Source organism: Cinclus cinclus, chromosome 9 (assembly GCF_963662255.1).
Source record: "Cinclus cinclus chromosome 9, bCinCin1.1, whole genome shotgun sequence".
Lineage (NCBI taxonomy): Eukaryota > Metazoa > Chordata > Aves > Passeriformes > Cinclidae > Cinclus > Cinclus cinclus.
Window position 1 is genome coordinate 12,071,555 of NC_085054.1, and position 20,746 is coordinate 12,092,300.

Sequence of the window (20,746 nt, forward strand, 5' to 3'; positions counted from 1 at the left end):
GGGAGAAGCTGAGAGGAGCCAGGTGGGGGGAGGCTGTGGCTCCCCGGGCCCGAGCGCGGGCAGCGGCGCCTCCGTGCGCGCCGGCGAGGCGGCCCCAGCACCACGGCCAGCTCCGAGCGGCCCCGGCCCCGGCCCCGGCCCCGGGGCGGAGCGGAGCGCGGTCCCGGGCAGCGGCTCAGCGCCGGGGCGGCCTCGGCACCCGCTCCGTGCCGCCGCGGAGCCGGCCGAGGGCTCCCTGCCCGGCTCAGCCCGCGGGACCCGGCGCGCCCTTCGCGCCGCTCGCTCGGCCCCGAGCGCAGGCTGGCACCTGCTCGGCAACCGGGGGCAGCGCTCGGCGCCGGGGGAATCCCCCTTCCTCCCAGGAGGGGGTCGTGCGGCCAGGGGAAGCCCTCGCCTGGGTCACGCTGCGTAGGAGGGGGCGATCCCTTCCACCGGGAAGAGGAGGGATGCCGAGGGCTCCGGGGGTCCCTTCCCCCGCTCCCCCACCGCTCAACATCGACCCCTACTCGCGCCGCCCCCCGCCCCAGACGGGGCGTGTACCAGCTCCCCTCCCTCCCCCGGCCCTGCCAGCGCCTGGGGCTCCCCGGCGGGCCGCGCTCAGGGGCCGCTCGGGGGCCGGCGGTGCCGGGAGGGCGGGGACGCCGGGGCTACCGGAGGTGGCGGGGCCCCCCCGCTGCCATCGCCCTCGGTCCCCGCTGACCCCTGCAGCCGCCGCGGTGGGGGATGTGGCGCGTCGCGGTGCTGCCGGGGTGTAGCTTATTCCTGATGCCGCTGTTTGTCGCCGAGTTTTGAAGAGATTTATTGGCTGGCTCTTGCTAAACCACGCTTGAGTAATCCGAGCTGCTGCGCGCCGCGGTGAAGCCCGGAGGGGGGAACGTCACTCCCCCTGGCAGCGGAGAAACATTAGTCTTCCAGCCCTCAAACCACCACTACAGCGTCGGAAACTGCCGGGTCACAGCCATTTGCTTTGGAAAATTGGCGATGTTTGGTGCTAGAGATCGATTACCCTTGTAATCTTTCCCCACCCGCCACCTCCTCCTGCTTACCCCACCCCTACCCGCCCCAGACAATAGCGTCCGAGCTCCTCCGGGAAAAAAATAGAAAAGAAAGCAAGGAGAGAAAGAAAGAAAAAGAAAGAAAGAAACTGGGGGATGAATCTGACTCCGATAGGAAAAGCGTGTCTCTAGAAGTGGTGCTAATGGGAAGAGATTTCCGAGCTCCAGAGGACGATGATTTGTCACAAAGGGTAGCTGGCTCGGTGCTTTGGGCTGGAGCCGTGTAGGAGATCCTTGGAGAAGTCATTGTGCACAGAAAACCGAAGACCTGTACAAACATGCCTGTTCGCAGAGGTCATGTGGCACCACAAAATACATTTTTGGGTACAATCATACGAAAATTTGAAGGGCAAAGTAAGTTCTCGCTTTCTATCTATTTTGCTATAGTAGTTTTATTCTGCTCGTGACTAAATGGACAGCAGCTCCAGACTATTTTTAAGTTTGTATCTTGCCAAGAAAACCCCGGAGGTAAGAAGGGGATCCCTGGCAGAAGTAGTAATGTTTTTGATCTAGAATTCAGATTGCCAACTTGAATTATTGGTTGGTGGGCTTGTTTGGGTTCGGGGCTTTTTTCGGGAGGGGGGTTGGGGTTTTTTCCCCCACTATTTCAAGAACAGTTTCTATCGTTGACTGTATCTATATTGTACAGCTATAGAAGTTATATCTCTTACCTTCTTCTGAAGCAGTGAGATGGCTCTAAAAGCAGAATGTAGAATCTTGCTGTCTTTGCAATGTCTAAAAAATAGGCTAGATTTGTTATTATTATTATGGTTGTTCATGCTGTTAGTCATAATAACCTTTTCAGATTAAAGCAGAGCTTCAGACTTTGATTTAGAGGAAGCAGAAAATAAGCAAAAGAGTTATTAAAGAGGAAATACTCTCTTACCTTGTCATGACTGTATTTTGATATAGCTGTCAAATTTCTCTCTTTTCTTTATGTAAGTCTAAAATATCTAACAAACCAGCGCAAATGCATCCTCAGGGAGAGTGTGTGAGGTCTTTTTCAATGCAGCAGTTTACTACCTGTCAAGGAGGCTGAAGCTGAAATGTTTTTTTCCTGGCCAGAATTCTGGTTTCCTATTAGCTGTAAGAAGGAACACTTGATGCTTAAAATGAATTTCATTTAGAAACAGTAGTTTGATGTATGTACATTGATTTAAATATTTAGCATAATTTTAGTATCAGTCTGGTGTGTGAACCCTTACAGGTAATTCCAGTTCATATACTTCCATATTCTTAAACCCATATTAGCATGTGTTATATTTATATTTTTTGAGAAAAAAAATATAGACAGTGCTACTCTTAATTTATCTATATGTTAAGTCAGTGTTGTTAGTCCAAGTTTTTATGTAGCAAAATGTATCTTTTTTGACACTAATAATGTCCTAGCTGCTAAATAGGCAAGTGATAGTGAAAGTTCAGCATGATTGAAAGATAGCAGAAAAAGTAATGAAATCTCCAAATACATTGCTGTGTTCAAAGGTGGACATACTTAAGATTTTGAAGACTTGCACTTGGTGTCATGTAAGAAATCTTTTATAAAGCAAGCAATTGCCTTGTAAATTTAAGTAACTAAAAGTTGTTATTAGAAGTAAATGTATCAAAGTTGTACATTTAGAATTACAATGGAAATAGCGTGTTTAAAAGGTGAACAGAAACAAAGTAGCTAGAATTGAAAACTTTTGAACCTATCTTTGAGATCAAGCCTATCTTTTCCTCTGGGAAATGAAAATGAATGGAGGCGCAGAGCTTCAGTGAAATTTGCAAAATGTTTCCAACATAAGAATAATTTCACACCCTTTTTGTTGTTTTTAGTAACTTTCTTTTCTTCTGTTACTTTCTAGATGGATTTGTTAACAGTAAATTTTTAGTCAGTATTTTATTCACCCCAATGAAAATCCCTAGAGTAGATTGAGATTGGCTTTACATCAGGAAGACCTTTGAGTAGAATCCCCTTCCCAAGGCTCTACTTTTCCCCAAAAGAAGCTACTAACATTTCAAGGACTTTCCTGAACTTCCTACTGACGGGACAGTGTTCATCACTTAGGCTTCAGTGAAGCCTGAAACAGACAAAATTTTGAAGTCAAAAGGAGATTTACAGAGACTTGCATAGTGTGGTTTTATTTCCTTAAAAAGCAATTACATTCATCTTTAATGCATTCTAAATTAATTAAAGTTTCTTTAAAAGCTACGGATCAAATTATCTTCATTAAATGATTGAAAATCTCTGTATTTCAGGCATTCCTATGAAAAGAATGGTTTCTCAACATTCATCCCTGCAATCGACACTATAAGAAATGTTGAAAGAGTACTAAAAAATGCATCACTTTCTTTTATTGCAGATAAAAAATTCATCATTGCTAATGCTAGAGTGCAGAATTGTGCCATCATCTACTGCAATGATGGGTTCTGTGAGATGACCGGGTTCTCCAGGCCAGATGTCATGCAGAAACCTTGCACCTGTGATTTTCTTCATGGACCAGAGACCAAAAGACATCATATTGCCCAAATTGCTCAAGCCCTGCTGGGGTCAGAGGAGAGGAAAGTAGAAGTCACCTATTATCACAAAGATGGTAAAGTCTGCTTTTATTTTCCAAACTTTTTGTGTGTTTGGCTAGCAGTTGATTGGTAAAAGAGGTGTGTATGTTGTACTGGCCAGCCTCTTTGCTGGACGTGTTGTAATTTCTCTGAAGTCCAGAGAAATACATTTGCATGTGTCAGTAAGGGAATCTGCCCTGAGAGTGGTGGGTGTATGGAGTGTATCACCGTATGCTCACTCTACCAGCTGAATGAAGCCAGCACAGTGTTTGCAACTCTGGAAGAGAAATTGTCCTCTTGGTTTGTTTAAAGAAGATGTAAATCACTTAAAGTAATCAGCATAGAGGAAATGTACCTTGATTCAAATGCTGTATTTTACCACAAAGTTAAAAGTAGAAAAAACAATAATATATGCATAAAGCAAGCATTAGCTTATAAAGAAAGGTACAAGTCTTTTTCAGAGCTGGGATATTGTGACATATCTGTAATTGAACTACTGATATTGTCCTAGTATTGCCAGAGTCAAAATTTGGGTTTGCCTAGGCTATGAACTATTTATTCCCTGTTATTCAGTAAAGACTCTATATATGTAGAATGGCTGAATCTACTGATTTTTTTCTGTTAAGAGCAAAAAATTAACTTATTTGCAGATTTAAAAATGCATACGCATGAGAAGCAATTATGATACATAATATCTATATGTAGAGTTTTGTTGTTGGTTGGAGGTTTTTTTTTTTAATTACTCAGAGTTATTTACAGAAACACCCATTTTTCAAATCAATTCAAGTAATTGATAATTGTGGTGTACCTTATTTTGTCTCTTGCTGTGCACACTCTTGGGAGAAGGAAAAGGAAATTCATATTCAAATGCTGAGCTTAAATTAGTTCTGGAGAAGGGCCAGTGTGTTGTTTACATCAATTTTAGAATCACATGTGATGTGCTCTCTCATTTTAAAGTCACAGAGTTAAATCCTGTTCTCAATAATTCTGTTGTTATCTTGGAAAGACTTAAGTAATATTATTTTTAGCTTAGGCTGGTGTAATTCAGATAGGACTCTGGCCAACCACTCTACCCACGCTACCAATATTTAAGCATACTCTTCATAGCTGATTCTCAGTAGAGCCGTTTATTCTTAGATCTGGTTTGGTGGTCTGGAGAAGAGTTTGGTCAAGATTTGTTGTAGCTGTGCCGTGGACATAGATTTCTCAGGAGACTTGACACTGTGTGTCTTTTGCACATCTACCCTGTGTGTGTGTTAACTTGGCATGTGTTAAAAATATCGCAAAAGGAGAAAGTCAGGGCTTTCACAGCCAACACCCTGGAGGACTGTTTGGAGATTTGGTAGTTTAAAAGTCCTAGCATCTCCCAAAATATTGGGAGGTTTGGGGAAAGGCATTTAGAAGTACTGCTTATTGTCAGTTACCAGAGATAGATAGATAGATAGATAGATAGATAATTTTCTAAAATGCTGAATTCTGAAATCATGCAACCATTGCATCTGAGACAAACCAAAGAAATTCTGTCCATAAAAATTGCTGTATCTTTCATAAACACTTTTTGAATGCTGAGTTACAGATGGTTCAGTGTAAACAATCTTATGCATAAGGGTTTTCAGTAACTTAGTTTCTGTGGATAGTTAATTTAATTGCCTTAATATTTTACTTGGCTAAATGTGAGCAGGATTCACCATGTGAACTGTTTGATCTGCTAAATTTAAACAAACACAGGTGAATCAGGCAAAAATTGTCAAAATATAATATAGGTCTGACACTCAAATGCATGGCTATCTGTCAGCTGGGTTGTATAGAGAGTTTTTTTTGGTTTTGTTCCACATAAGGTTCAATTTCTTCTCAAAATATGATAGAAAATCTTAATCTGTCATGTCATGAAATTGAAACTACCTGTATGATGAATGTAATTAACGTTAGTAAACATATTCTATAGTTATTCTAAATAACTCAAAATATATACTTCACATTTCATCTTCACTTTTTCAAATTTTCAAATTTGATTTTTCAATATGTAGCGTGCGTACATATACCTATATATAACATAGTCTTTATATTGTAGCAATATACAGAATAATGATACCTAACAAGGACTTCCTCCAGGCTGTGAAACGAAGACAATTACAGGAGTTTTCTAAAACTGTGAGAGTTTAGTGCCTGGTTAGTGGCTTATTTTGAATGTGTGCTCTGAGTGAGTATGAGACTTGAGGTCAATTTCAGCAATTCTCAGTTTTCAGAGGTCAATTGTAGCCCAGTCAGAAATGTAACTGTCTATATGTGAGTAACCCAAGCTACTCTAGTGGACTATCCACTGCTTAAAAGTTTCATTTGACACTGTATTTCAGGGCAAAACATTGTATAATATTTAACATAATACTAAGCATATGGAGGAGGAAGACACCTCAGGAAGGTGTGAATTGCTTGAGGTTCCACTGATGGGAGGCTCTGAAGGCCGTATTACACACTCCTGAGTAAATGGCCAGTGGATTGCAAATAAAACCTTATTCCACATCACACTATCATAAGACACTGATTATATTAAAAATTATTTTAATATTTTGATATAAAGCCAATGTCAGTGGGATCACTTATAAAGCTAATCTGTCATCAGAATTTCAGCAATGCAGATATCAGAAAGGGGATCACTCTATAACTAATGTTTTTTCTTTTTGATTCTAAATACTATCTCATGTAACTTTAAAATGTCGCAGCTTTGAAGCTCATCTTAAAAGAAAATTCTTGCTATAGAAAAATAATATTATACACATACATGGGAATTAGGATTCTGATTTTCTCTACTGGTCTATAGTCCACTTTTCTAGAAAGTGCAAAATCTTGAGCTTTAAACATCTTGATCATACAAGACTGAAAGCTGCTGTTTGTTCACTGCTTTAATCTTTTGGCCAAATTACACACCCAAAGAAGATGGGACAGAAAGATGGGAAAAATTGTTGCAAGTTGATATTCAGAAAAGGGCAGTTGCTTGAATCTACACTGTCTTAAACATGACAGACAGAATATAGAGTGGTCAAAGAAAGAAAAAATGTTATGTATGATGATTTTATAAATTAGCAACCTGGATGGAGCCTGTTTCCCTTTTTACCACGTAGTGTGGGGAGGGTGCAGAGAATTATCAAGTGCTTGTGATAGCTTTGTGTAATTGTTTAGATGGCCTGGACCTGCATGACAAGCATAACCTGGGCACCCAGCAGGCCTTGTCCCAACCACACCAGTGGTGTCCTTAAGGCAGATTTTAACATTTGCAGCTAAAAGCCTTACTAGTTGCTCTAGGAGTTCTATCAGAACATCGCTTACTTTTGGTTTTAATTTCTCCTCACTCTTTTTCCTTTTAGAAGGGTGTTTACACAATCCAAGCAAGGTTCTAGTCCTCTGTCCTCTTCAAGTAGTGCCACAGTAGGCAATTGCATAGCTTTCTGAAGAGTTAGTTACTGAGAAAAATGGTTAATGGCAACAGATGGTGCTAAAACTAAAGGTCCAAATTTACAGGTTTTCATAGCACAAGTAGCTCCACAATTGTCACTGGATGTACTCATGGGATTAAAGACACAGTAAATTTCTTTTTTAATGCAAATATCCCTTTTTAAAGAGAGCAATAGATAAATACAAGTCACAAGAACTATTATTTTGAAACAGATTTTTTCCAAGGATTGCCCATTAGGTATTAGCATCTGCTTAATTAAAAAATTATACTCTGATATCAAAGTAGCAATATCATAAATTCCATACTATCTCACAATTTTTTTTTACTAATCTTATAGCTGTATGATCTGAATTATACTTGAAGGCAAGATATTGTTTATACAAGATATCAGTTCTTATTTTAATAAAGTTATTTATGGTAAAAATGTTTGACAGCTCTTCCTTTGAGGACTCCATTTTGCAGTTTAAGTCATTATTGCATAAATCATTCTTGACAGATGTAAAATATTGCTTGAGGTGATAAAGCTGTAAAACTTTTGAGATAAAAAGTATAATTATTTTGGGATTGAGAATGGATATATAATAATCAGAAAGTATTGTGCCACACAGATTACATTTTTACTTCTTCCTGTATTCTTTGTAGGCAATAATGGGATATGTCTAAGCTTGCAGATGGTATCTGTTAAAGGAAGGTAGGATCATTTAAGCTTAGCCTATCAGATATTCTAGGGTTGAGAAGAGCTAAGGTAAAGTATAGGTTTGAGCAAAGATAAGATCAAGAAGTTTGCAGTGTGTGTACAAACCTCATAAATTACTTGCAATTTACCCAGTTTCAAAAAAATAATTTGCCACAACTGGCTGCAAATTAAACATATTTACATTTTAAAAACACATTTCCAAACTATCTCAAGGCCTTTTCAGCTCTTTTTTGAGGATAGGAAATAAAAGTTGTGCAAGCATACTGGTGAAGTAAAGTGAAAACAGTATTAAGAGTTCTTAGAAAGATCAGGACTTTGTTTAGAAGCTAATCATCTGGGCTTGAGTCAGCATAGGCGTTTTGTTTTGTGTCAGCCTGCCAATCAATAAAAAATACAACTGAAAAGAAAGCTGCTTACATGTGTCAAGTCCCCTTAGACTAGCTCTTGCAAAAGGGTCAGCAGCTGCAGTCTTGACCATAGTTTCAGTACCTTATCCAGAACTTTTGAGATAGGTCAATGAGTCCAATCTCCCTGATACCCTACTGGAGTAGGACTCCTTGATATAGGAAATACTATCTGACTGCATTTTGATAAAGAAAGTTTTACCCTCACAAAAACCTGCCAAAACCCCCTTTCTTAATGCAGGGCTTCTTTTCCAGGCATTCCTAAAATACCCCTTGGATGAAATCCAGAATGTAACTGAAGGCACTGACCTATTGGAAATGAATGAGGACATCATACAGACATTTTATGTCTGTAGCACAGTGTTTCTACCTTAGGCTTCAGTACTTTTCAAGAAAAAAACACCCTATGCCCCATTCACTATTGCTGATTTTACAGCAAGGAGAACCATCAGCAGTGAGACAATACCTCTGTGATCCAAATATCTCATTTACCCATCCCCATTCAGATAGTGCTCCTATGTCTGCTCAGAGCTGTGGGTCATTTCTTATTCATATTTCATGTAGGCTACCTAATTATTATGATAATAATAGATATCCTTAGATATCCTAAGAAAGCTTATTTCTAAGTCAATTTCAATCTTATTTTTCAACTCCTTGACTTCCCAACATATTTCTTTTTCTTTCCAGGTAAACATGAATGATTTTAAATAAGGAGGGGACTTTTATAAAAAGAGATAGTATCTGAATAAATAGAACAACAATTAAATTGACTTCTAAATTATTTTCTTTCTCAGTGTTTAGGGTTGGAAAGGTATGAGCATATATATATAGATATAATTTTAATATGTAATGAAGAATACTGTTGCTGTTATTGTAGGTACTGCAACTTTAACGGAAAAAGAAAGCTTAATTTAGAAAAATCCATTCTGACAGTTTTGAGTTCCTCCATGGCACAAATAAAAACCTGCAGGCTAGTGGTTCAGGAGTCTTTCATTTCAGTACAGTGTTCAGACGGAACTCATCTTACACTGGACTTCCACAGGATAATTTAATATCAGGATTCAGAATGTCACAGGGCAATTCACACCAATCAAGGGACTCAAATTTTCCTGGTCTAAGCTAAAAAGAAAAAAAATGATTGCTGACTTTCAAAAAGTGCCATAGTGTAAGAAAGGTGACACATTCTAGAGTGAAATGGTAATATAAGGTCACAATGTGATACACATCCTCTAAAGAGTTTAATTTTTTAATTAGGCATTGCTGACAAAATTTTTTTATCTGTTTTGAATATGCTCATTTTAGTTGTAGTGAAAGCTATTTTGGTTTTGGGTTATGAGACAAAAAGAACAGATGCTGTCAGTCTATTTTTGGTGTGGTTTCACATGATTTATTGTGTCCTCTTTCCATCTTTATCATGCATCCTTTCTAATGTTACATTATGATGAGAGTTATTGCATACTCCTGATCCATGTTATCAATTGGTCCTTTCCCTTCTCCACCGAATTGGCCTATATATCAAAAAGAGATGCAGAGAGCAAATCAGACATCATACCTTGCAACACACACAGGGGAAGAGCCACTGCTTTTCTAATAGCAGCCTTTTGCTTATTTGATATGAAACGAACTTCAAAGCATGGCACTTCGAGTAACACCAGTGTTGACGTTTCTGTTCCCTCTGGTTCCAAGCAATGGGAAGAGGACAGTGGTGTGGGTTAGGTGTTATGTTAGCAGTTTCAAGTCCAGTTTTAAAGTGATTCCTACATAGCTTAGTGTATGACTCAACCTATGAGCTAGGTAGTCCATGCTCTTCTCTGCTAAGTATGGAAAAAGCTTAATGAGGCAGTATAGGATTCAGAGTAGCAAGACAAAGCTGACTATGGAAATTGTTAATTGACTCTGGAAACTGCATATCTCAAAAGCAATCAGAACTGTGGCTCTGAACCTCAATCCAGTCAGAGCAGATAAATGACAGTGACAGTGGGGTATTGTGGCTCTATAGTTACTCACTTATTTCACATTGTCTGCAGCTCTGAAAGTTCGTATCTCCGAGGTGGGAACTATTTGTCTTATGATTTTGTACAGTTGAACTTTTTAGTCCAGTATACTTTTTTTAAAAAGGAAATAACATGCATATTTGAATAATTTCTTGGAAATTAGATTAAAATTTCATTTTGAATGTAGAATTACAGATATAACTAGTCACAAAATGCTTTTTGACCTCCAGAATTTTCACAGATATGCAATTTAAACTTCCTCACCAACTTTCTCAATATAGCCTTTTCATTTCTCATTTTGTTAGTTCTTTAAAATTGAAATCACAGTGAAATCTCATCAGGAAAGATCATCACAAAGGATACTAAAATTCAATCTGAAAAAAAGTCAGGGTAAACAGTGTAAAGGGAAAGTCTTGTCTTTTTCTGTTTCATTAACTGGATTCCAATTACAGCTCTTATTATACCTTGGTTTGATACTGCCTTCAATTATAGCATTATAGCACCCCCACAAAGAATATTTTCTGGTTTGTTTGTTAACAAAGAGCCATCATATCATCAAAACTCAAAGATGGTATTTAAGTGTCAATATTATTAACTATTTCATTACTGATAGTGAGTGGAAATTACCAGAAGAAACTTAGGCCAGAAATTACAGCTGCCTTCAGTACTTGACTACAGAGTGAAATTTCTTGCTTTCCTTGTCCTTGCTCCTCCATAATAACACAATCATTAAAATACTTTCTCTTACATTTTGCCATTACCTCATTTAAACCTCTGATTTGCCAAATTAGACTGCAGTGGAAACCAGAAGGTCTTGCCTAAGCAGTCAGTTCAAAGAAACACAACAAGAATTTACTTCAGATACTTGGAAATTGGGATTTATCACATCTGAATACTGAATACTGGCCCTTTTTTTGGGCAAATGCTCAGGACTATTTGGTAACTGGTTGTTTCTGTGGCCAGTAAAACTCCTGAAGGCCTGAGAGCAAGATATCAATGCCTAATGACACAGGAATTAGCTTGCACACCAACAGCTTTCAGAGTTGAATTGCAAATTTTAATTTTTATAACACTAAGAAATCCTGGTCCTTCGGCAGGAGCACTGATCATACAGACTGTACAGCTTTGCTAACGAGTATTAGCTGAATCTCTATTGCTGCAGAAAAAGACTACAAATTATGAATGAAATATGTGAAACTGAGACAAAACTTCCATCCAATTTTATCCACAGGTTAGACAGGCAGAGACTTTAGAACAAGAACATATTAGGGGGTTTTGTCTTTCTCTTGTACCTAGGCTGCTTGAAAAGCTGTTGATTATCATGTAAATGTGTTTCATCACTAACATGCAAGTGCTAAAACACTTACTCCCAGCTGTTGTCAGACTTTGGAGTCTGTGCCCTTTTGAGATTATTTCTTTGAGCATTCTTTGCTGATTTTCATTCAAATCAATGCAAGTGGATCTCTGAAAATAGCTTACAAATTTCCTCCTTTCAGAAGTCACTTATGTCAATCTGCTTTACTCCTTCCTCTCTGGATAAAAATAATGCCAGATAATCTCATTAGTATTTTGCATGTTTATGGGATTTCTTTCTATACTTTCAAAAGAACATGAAACTCACTAGTCCATAAATCCTATTGTCATGGCAGTTAAGGCAAAATACTGTTGCAGTTCTGTCTACTTGCTAAAAAATGTCGAGAGCGAGAGAGAAAGAAAGAGAGAAAGAAAACCTAAAGTCCATGCTATTTAAATAATGACAATTAAAGAAAGGAAAATATGTTCCGTTTCTATCCATTTTAAGTGCCCAGTTTATTTTTTGCTTGATAAAATATACCAGGAATCAATTTAACACCAAAGTTTATCCAACAGAAAGAGCAACTTTTCCCAGAAGGACTATTTCTGGAGTTGTGGACAACATAACCATATTATGTGAGAGAGTAGTAACAGCCTTAAAGTACAAAAGATTAACAGAGCAGCTCACAAACTGGTATGAAAGCTTATGTCAGTCCTGAGCCAGTCCATGCTGGGTCGCTGTTCAGAGCATCCTCTGCAGAGCACCCTTAGTCTTTCCATAAGTTACATGATTGTTCATGGCAACAAAAATGTGGGCACATAATGCACAGAAGCATATATAGTGTTTTATCCACAGAGTTTTAGAGAAAACTTTCATAGTTTTTGAGCTAAAGAGTTTGAGTACTCTTTGTAGATGACCACAAAACTGTAATAAAACCTTGTTCCTCTTTATCCTGAAAATTGGATATCCTTTCTAATGTCAGAATTAGAAGCAGGATATAAGGACCTGCTCCCAAATGCCTAAAAAGTTAATTTAAAAACTACTCACTGCTGCTGAAGCTACAAGCAGAATTAGTGTCTGGTTTGTGTGATGTTTGCAGTCGGGACCTGGGTGTGGGTGGCTTTCCCCCTCCTGTGCTCATGGTTATTTAAAGAGAGGGAAAGAGGAAGGAATGCATGGTTCACAGACCACTCTTCCTCCTAGCTGATGGGTAGGCAAAGGTATTTCATAGAAACAACTACACGAACTGAGAACATTGCAGCTAAGGGAGCTATTCCTTAGACCACACAGATCTATTTAACGTTCATTTTTGATTGTCTTTTGACCTCATTTGTAAAAAACCAGATCCTGCAGTAGCAGAATTACCGGTAGCATCACTGTCTCTGCAGAACTCGACATATGCAAAACATAATTATTAGCCATACAAATACATTGTGTGTGGCTGCCTGAATTTCAAACATAATCGCTTTAACATTTGAATGTGCAGGAGCATTTGTCCCTGCTTCATGGGAGTTGATTGAATTGTTTTCCTTTTAAATAAGTATTTTATTCTTAATCCCATTTCACCTTGGGAGAATTTTGGTGTAAAAAAAATTTAAAAAACAAAAGAAGAAAAAAGGACTTTATTTCCACTTTCTGAGGAATACCTGAAGAAAACATGTAATTTTTTTTTTTAATTATGGAGAAGCAATTCTACACACTTAATCTTGATTATTACCTGGAAAGTAGATTATCTAAATGTTGGGGGGGAAGGTAGGTGGGGGGGATTTTCCCATCAGATCCCACAGGCACGAAAATATCAGATATAACAAAGTTATCATAACTACAAAGAGCACACTAAGGCTGAGTTCCTACAAGAGAAAGGACTGACCTGAAATTTTACATGTCAAATCAAATTAAGGGGTAGATTTTCAATTATATGTATATGTTATTTTATATATTATGAAAGTGCATTTCTCCTTTTCAAAAGGTTTAAGAACCACCTTGAGGAGCAACCAAAATTACTTCCCACCCCATCACAGAACACCAACTGATATTCTATAGTTCACAGCAGTTTAATAAAACACTTTTCTTATTAAATACATTCGATCACAGGAAGTATGAACAGGATTGTAAATTAGAGGGGCTCCTAATGAGCTGATTGACTAATGCAGTGAGTCTTTTGCTTCCAAAGACATATTATTCTGAAAAAGCTCTCAGTTCCAAAACATCCTTCTCTAATGCATTTTCTCACTGTCCTCTTCTCTTTTCCAATACAGTACTCCAAAGTTGCATTGTAACATTTTCCAGTGTACATATATATAAAAATGCCTCAAAAAATTTCCCAACATGATCAAGTCTAAAAAAATGGATAACAGAGTGAGAATATAAAATGGTATTACAGGGAATAGTTCTGTAAAACTACCTTTAATAGGAATTGTACTTAATAGTACAATTGATTGTTCTTACATGAGTATCTCCCACCACAGGTCAGGTCCAGGACAACACCTTAGGCAATGCAGTTGTGTAGGTGTCTCTCTTCTGTCATAACAAACAATAATTTTCAGAGAAACGACTTCTTGTCTTAGAGTTGTCACACATGACCCTGAAGTGCCAGAATGGGATTAGAGACTGCTGGGGGTTGTACTGAATGGCAAAAGTGTCCAAACTCTTTCCTTCTCTTGACATAGGGTTAAAAGAACACAAAGATGGAATCAACTCCTGTGTCAACTTCAGTCCTCAACTTTTCCAAATTTGATGTAGAAAATAGAACTGCCAAATAAATGACAAAGAAAAAACACAGGAGAAGTGGTTCAGAAAGTTCAGTGGCTGCTAAACTCATGCTTTTTTTTTCAAACAGAAAAAAATCGTAATTTGCCAGTCTCACATTGAACTTTGTTGTGATAATTGTAGCACTTATTCAGGTGCTACCACAAATCATACAGAGACTGTGCATCATTATTAAAAAAAAAGGCAAAACTTAGCTGAGTATTATTTGTGTTTAACTGGTGGTGCATGTATTGTGCAACAAATGGGGCTTATTTCCTCCTCAAAACACAAAAACTTGTACTTTTCAAATTTTTAAAGAACTGAAATCAGACTCTAGTTTGATTCAACTTTTTAGGTGTCCATAATGGATTCTGATCTTCGTGATCCCAAATACTTGTGAGATCTACATAACGTTACCAATGGGAAAAAATTTACATTTCTGCAGGATATATCTGATTAGATTCAACTAACATATCTCTAAAACTTATTATTAACCAGGGATATCCTCATAACCTCGTTTAGATTGTAACTTATTCCTCTCTTGGACTTCACGCTTTGTATTTTGTTTTTTTTAGAAACTGGCGCAATCTCTGTAACAAGTAATGCTTTGTTTCATGTGGGAATCACTAAATAGCAATCACTCAAATGAGTTTACTTTCAGAAAGTAAAGCATTCTGTTAGCATACCCTATATATATATATGCCTGTATATCTACATATTCCAATATATAGCATTTTACCATTCCAGTATAACAAAGAGTCCTTTTCTTAGATTGGTCTTTCATAACCATTGTATTTGCATAGAATCCAGATGCATTTAGGCCAGGAGGAAATCTGGGAGGTCATCTAGTCCAGTCTTCTGCCAAAAGCAGGAGTAGGTTGCTTAGGACTTGTCCAATTGGATGCCAGGATGGAGCCCCTCTGGGAAACCTGTTCCAGTACCCTCATATTGAAGCTGGTTTTTCTTTATACGAATTTGAAGCATTGTCTATCATTCTTTTGCCATGCACCTCAGTACAAAACCTGCCTCCATCCCCTGGTAAATTCCTCTTGCCTATTGAAAGACTGTTATTAAGTCACTCGGAGCTGCCTCTACTCTACTCACAGCCAAGGCCAATTTCCTCAACCACTCCTCAAAGGATGTGGGCACCACGTTCACATCCATCTTGGTGACCTCTGCTAGCCTCATTCAAGTTTATCAGGATTTCTCTTGTACTAGGGTTCCCAAGTTGGATTGACTATTCCAGGTGTGGTCAACTGAGCCCTAAGTAAAGGGGAAGTATCACTTTCCTAAATTTACTGGCAAAGCTCCTGATGATACAACCCAGTATGTTTTATCCTCGACACATCTGGACTCAAATTTCTCAACAGATCACTGTCTCAGTCCTCTTCCACTACATCAAGATTCAAACCTTTCCCAAACTGAGGCGGTGGATGCTTAAAGTACCTCAACTTTATCTGCATCCACTGTCACTCAATGGCTCTCCCTCTCCCCACTCGTTAGCAGACTCAGGTTATACCTGTTCATTCTTTTACTGCTAACATAATAGCAGCACAAGCTCTTCTTGTTGCCCTTGATATCCCAAGAGTTTCAAATCTAGCTCAGCTTTTCCTTTCCAAAACCATCCCAGCATGCCTGGGCAGTGTTTTAGTATTCCTCTCTTGTAGCCTGCCCTTGCTCCCACCTCTTTTAAATATCATTTTTGTTGGGGGTGTTTTGCTGTTTTTTTTATTCACTGGAGCTCAGTCATGAGTTCTCTGCAGAGCCAACTGACATTTGAATAAATTTATTCGTTTTTCTGAGTATTTGAATGGACTGGTGCAGTGCTTGAGAAAGTATTTGAGCAATACCCTCTGCACTGTTTGAAGATCTAATGAGTTAGATACCGTGCTTTTTTTTATTTTTCCTCTCAATTCAGTAACCCATATGTGGGTATTTTACATATCTTTTATTATACTAAGTGACAACTATGCTACTTTTTTTTTTGTATTATTCTTATTCTTTCTTCGATGGTTCAATATAATGTCAAATTTTAGACATAAAATTTTACATAACCTAGATAGACTTTTTCATGCATTAGGAAATCATTTTACATTACACATACAAGATGGTTGCAACCTAGATATTTTTTGTTGGAAGACCTTGTCCAAATATCATTACTGCTGTGTTACCTGGTATAAATTCCATGTTACTACACATTTTATTATGAAGAAATTAGTGTTTTCCTGTAATAGAGCTCAATTTATCTGGCTGTTAGACAGCTGCCTGGTTTTCTTTGGTAGATTTTTATACAAAAGTGTTTGAGTTTAGAAGAAAAAAAAAACATCCTAATGCTTATTTTTCTGTGGAATACAGTCATACAAACCAACTTCATGCTAAAGAAAGTTGCGATGGAGTACTAAGTTTTAGAAAAGCTAATCAATTGTCTTAAACTAGAAGATAAATGCATCTGCACTGGCAGCTAAGCAGAGCACCCCTGGTACACATTACTGAGCACTTCATTCTCATCACTAAAGAGATGAAAAAATCAGATCTTCTAAGACAAATATTTTTCACATTGTGTCGAATTCTTTCAGTGACTTTCGGCAGTAAGGTAACATAATTGAAAAACTGTCTCATCTCAGAAGAAAAAGTTTATTGCTAACATTTCCTTAGCTAGACCATGCAAAAGACAACATTTTCTTCTCCATTTCTCTTCTGCCACTTTTAATTTCATATTTCCTTCTTCAAGTTATAGATTTGTTCTATACACTTTCTTCCAGGTTAGTGACTAGGGGAGATAGAAATCTGCTGTTTTCTTCAAGGGTTAATACCAGCTTTTTCCTTTAGGACAATGCCAAGTCCCCTTCTCCTGCCCTGTGAAACACCACAATCAGTATAGAAGTGTGCTGCCTCCCAACAGCAACTCAGCACATCTGCCTGCTGGCATTGATGGTGCTCAGCATCCTGCTGGAGCTGGCCCCTAAAGCAGAGCACAGCAGCAGAGTATAGGGAACCCTGCACCTTGTGTGTCGCTGCAGTGATGTCAGACCCATGGGTTTAAGCAGTACCTCTTCCTATACCCATCATTTAGGGATGTGGTTCCATCTGAGGATATTAAAAAAGAAAACTGAGACATAATCCCACTGATTTAAGACACCCCAGCTGGGGGGCCTGACAGCCTATTCCAATTTGCAATGCATTTCATATTTTCTCTCAGTTCTTAATCTATAGACAAGGACTGTTAAATAAGCACAATGGGACAAAGCATATTTATTGAATATTATTAATTATGAATTCAACTGCTGCTTGAAGGTGTTGATAAGCTTCATCAAATATACTTCCACTGACTAAACCAGCACTGGCAATATATTAAAGTTTATTATTAAAATAACTTCTCTCTATATTGCATGCATATTTAACACTTACAGATCTCTCTGTTTCATGCTGGATTTTATTTTTAATCATCCTAATGTGATGTTTGAAAGCTCATCGATAAAACCTGCTTTGTTGACTGCCTAACAGGAGCTTTCTTTTACTCTTTGCTCGTAACATAAAAGTATCTTAAGGGTGTACAACAGCAGATCCCAGCATTGCATTGGTTTCCCCTACATCAGTTAATTTGATGATGCAGAAGAGAGCACATCTAGCATATGCATTAAAATATAGTATTATGCAAGGATTTTTCAATTTGTAACTTCTTATTTAAGTGTGCTTTTAATTTCAGCTCAGATGCAAAGCCATTCCTATGTCTAAGGTAGTGAGAGATTCACACACTGAGGTTTTAATTGCATCCATTTCTGCATGCAACAGTTTTAGTACAGTGTTCAGGGTAGCTACTTGTATGTGCTTTATTTCTGCATAGCACTAATTTAGTGTGCATAGTACTGGGACATGTGTCTTATTTTTAATTTAAAGGAATGAGATTATACAAATCATTTCTCATTCTTGGACTGGACCAAATATTCCTTGTCAGATTGCCCGTGACAAGCTGACTGCAAATGTTGACTTGTTTTTGTCAAGAATGGTTAAAGATACTTGGCCCTACAAGGCTCGAGCAAAGTCAGAATGTGAGCAAGAGCCAAAAGGATGGCTTTTCTAGCCTTGTTTCTGATCCTGTGCTTTGCAGAGAAACACAGTTATCTTTACACACAGGTATTACAAAAGAACTTTCCTTTGACTAACATAACTTTCAAATTGTGTTTATATCCCATTTATTTATGGTCTTTGTCTAAAACAAAAGAGTCGTCAAGCAAACCTCCTGAAAAAGTTAAGTTTAATTTTTAAGGTTTTTGAATAACTGAAAAGCTTTTATCTGGATCTGAAATGCTTGAAAATATTCAATAGTTGCATATTTGATGAAGGTATTACAAATTTATGCTTTTTGTGACTTTGTTGCACGCATGACCCTTTTATGGTCAGCAAGTAATTGTTTTTTTAGATACACAATATATTATAATGTAGTTTTCAAGCAATTACAAGAGCAAAATAACACGCAGGTATTTTAAAACTGCAGTATTTTCATACTAACTTCAGTCCTACTCTTTAGGGTTATGGCATATTTCTTCTTTGAAAATATATTCTTTTATCCTGGTACCCAGGATAATCATAAGAAATTTTAGAGATTAGGGCAGAGTTGAACCACTCAGCCCAGGTCTATTTGCTGAGAAAAAAATAGGGTCTTATTTTAAAGTTCTAATGCTAAATAGAAATGTTTTTTGAGTACAGGATTGACAGTTCCATTAAGTCTACCTAACCAGCCTTTCTGAAGTGCAACAAAAAGGGTAAGCAGAACCTCTGGCTAAAGAGATACCTTGCATTACCTCAAAATGCTTTTTCTAAACACAATGGTGAATTCAGCTTTCATTTTGGTGTTTTAGGGGGCACAGAGGCCTTCATGCATATCTTTGTTGGAGTCTGGTAGTGTTTTACATTTTACGGGAATAAAACACAAGAACTGAGATCTGAACTGAGATTAGCAATCAAATTTAGCGTTCTGTCTCTGAGATATTATCTGTAAAGGAAATTTTCTAAAGGGATTGAAGAATTTTAAAGAAAGTTCATTTTTACCTGTCATGGACATATCGTGTATATTGCAGAGGAAAAAAATTACTAAAGGAAAAAAACAACCAAACAAACCTAAAACAAAATGAAAAGTTTTTGAGCCTGTTTGTCCTATGCTACCAATACTCAGCAAATTGATAATGCTCTTATGTAACAGCAATGTACAAAGGACAAATTTGCTAGCATTGAATCAAGTTAAAATCTGTTTTAGTTTTGCCAAGTGTATCAGCCTTCAATCAGTGATGGTCAAATCAAAACTATTTTGAGAAATTTTAGACTCTCGGAGCTACAGTCCTAGAATCATGGAGAACTTTGAGTTTAAGCAAGTGAGAGAAAGGAATGCAAAAACCTGACAAATTTTCCAGTTAGTTCCATGCATGAAGCTCATTTCACCTTTAACATTACTATGACTTTCAGTGGGGAGAAGAAGAGAGATGTGAATTCTCCAGGGTACCTAGAATAACATTTTTTTCTTCTATTGAAATTAACATTTAATCCAAGCAAAGCATCTGGTAGTCACATACTGAACATGAACTGGATGAACACACCTAGCCAGTAGCTGTTCGCTCAGTTCTGTGATAATCTTTGCCAGTTAGCAAGATTCACAGTCTTTCTTTACAAAGGTGCCCCATTATTAACTCTGTAGTTTTTTTCAAATTATAATATATCTTCACCTTTCATTCAGATTTTCAAGAAAAGTTTACTGATTTAGCTCTTTGTGAGGATTTTGATTATTTATTTGGTATGGAAGTAATGGCCTGCATTCTGTCTCTATATAAGAACTTTTCTGAAAATCTAGTCTGAGCTACAAATTCAGGAAAGAGGCTACTCTGATTTGTTGACTAGCTTACTGATGCTTTTCTTATTATATCATAGAAGATCTATCTTCTACAATCGTAAAATTCAGGAAAAATATACTGCATACAGTAATATCTTCAAACAATAATGTAGAATTATATATATATATGTTTATAATGTTAATTTAAAAGTACTATTGATGTGTTTTTCATTGCTTCTACTTATGCATATTTGCTCTTATTTTTCATGCTACCTCCAAAATAATTATCAGGGTATGGTGATACTCAGAAGGGACAAATTACAAACTCACTACTATTCTGCAACTTTTTTCTTCAGAGCAACTAGCAAAATCTGGCAGTGAATATTAATTGGTTTTGGTAGCAATGTTGATTTTTAACTCTAATACAGTTTATGGGAACTGCAGTAAATTCTTCAGATATATTTACCATGGTGGTTGTAATCACTCACAATTATATAATTGGATGCCTAACACTGTTTATCAAAGGTAGTCAATACTACACAAGAAATTGGCTTGGCTCTGTATTAAAGTGAAAAAGTCAAACAGAAAGCTTGAGGTACCCCTTGAATTGGGGCCCTGGACCTCAGGAGTGAGGACCATCTGGAGAAGCTGTATATTTCAGGCCACTCCAAAAGGAAAGGGAGCAAATCTAGGTTCTGTAAGAAATATAAACACAATAAGAAAATTTGTGCATAAATGACAGTA

At 37.7% G+C, this 20,746-nt stretch overlaps 1 protein-coding gene across 1 annotated transcript in view; it reads left to right on the plus strand.

Annotated features, from left to right (window-relative positions):
* The first annotated feature begins 1,333 nt into the window (after positions 1-1,333).
* The window catches only part of KCNH7 (potassium voltage-gated channel subfamily H member 7), a 206,677-nt gene continuing 187,264 nt past the window's right edge, over positions 1,334-20,746 (plus strand). Inside the window, exons 1-2 of the mRNA XM_062498275.1 lie at positions 1,334-1,409; positions 3,398-3,628. Coding sequence (XP_062354259.1) covers positions 1,334-1,409; positions 3,398-3,628 — 307 coding nt within the window. The remainder of the gene's footprint in view (positions 1,410-3,397; positions 3,629-20,746) is intronic.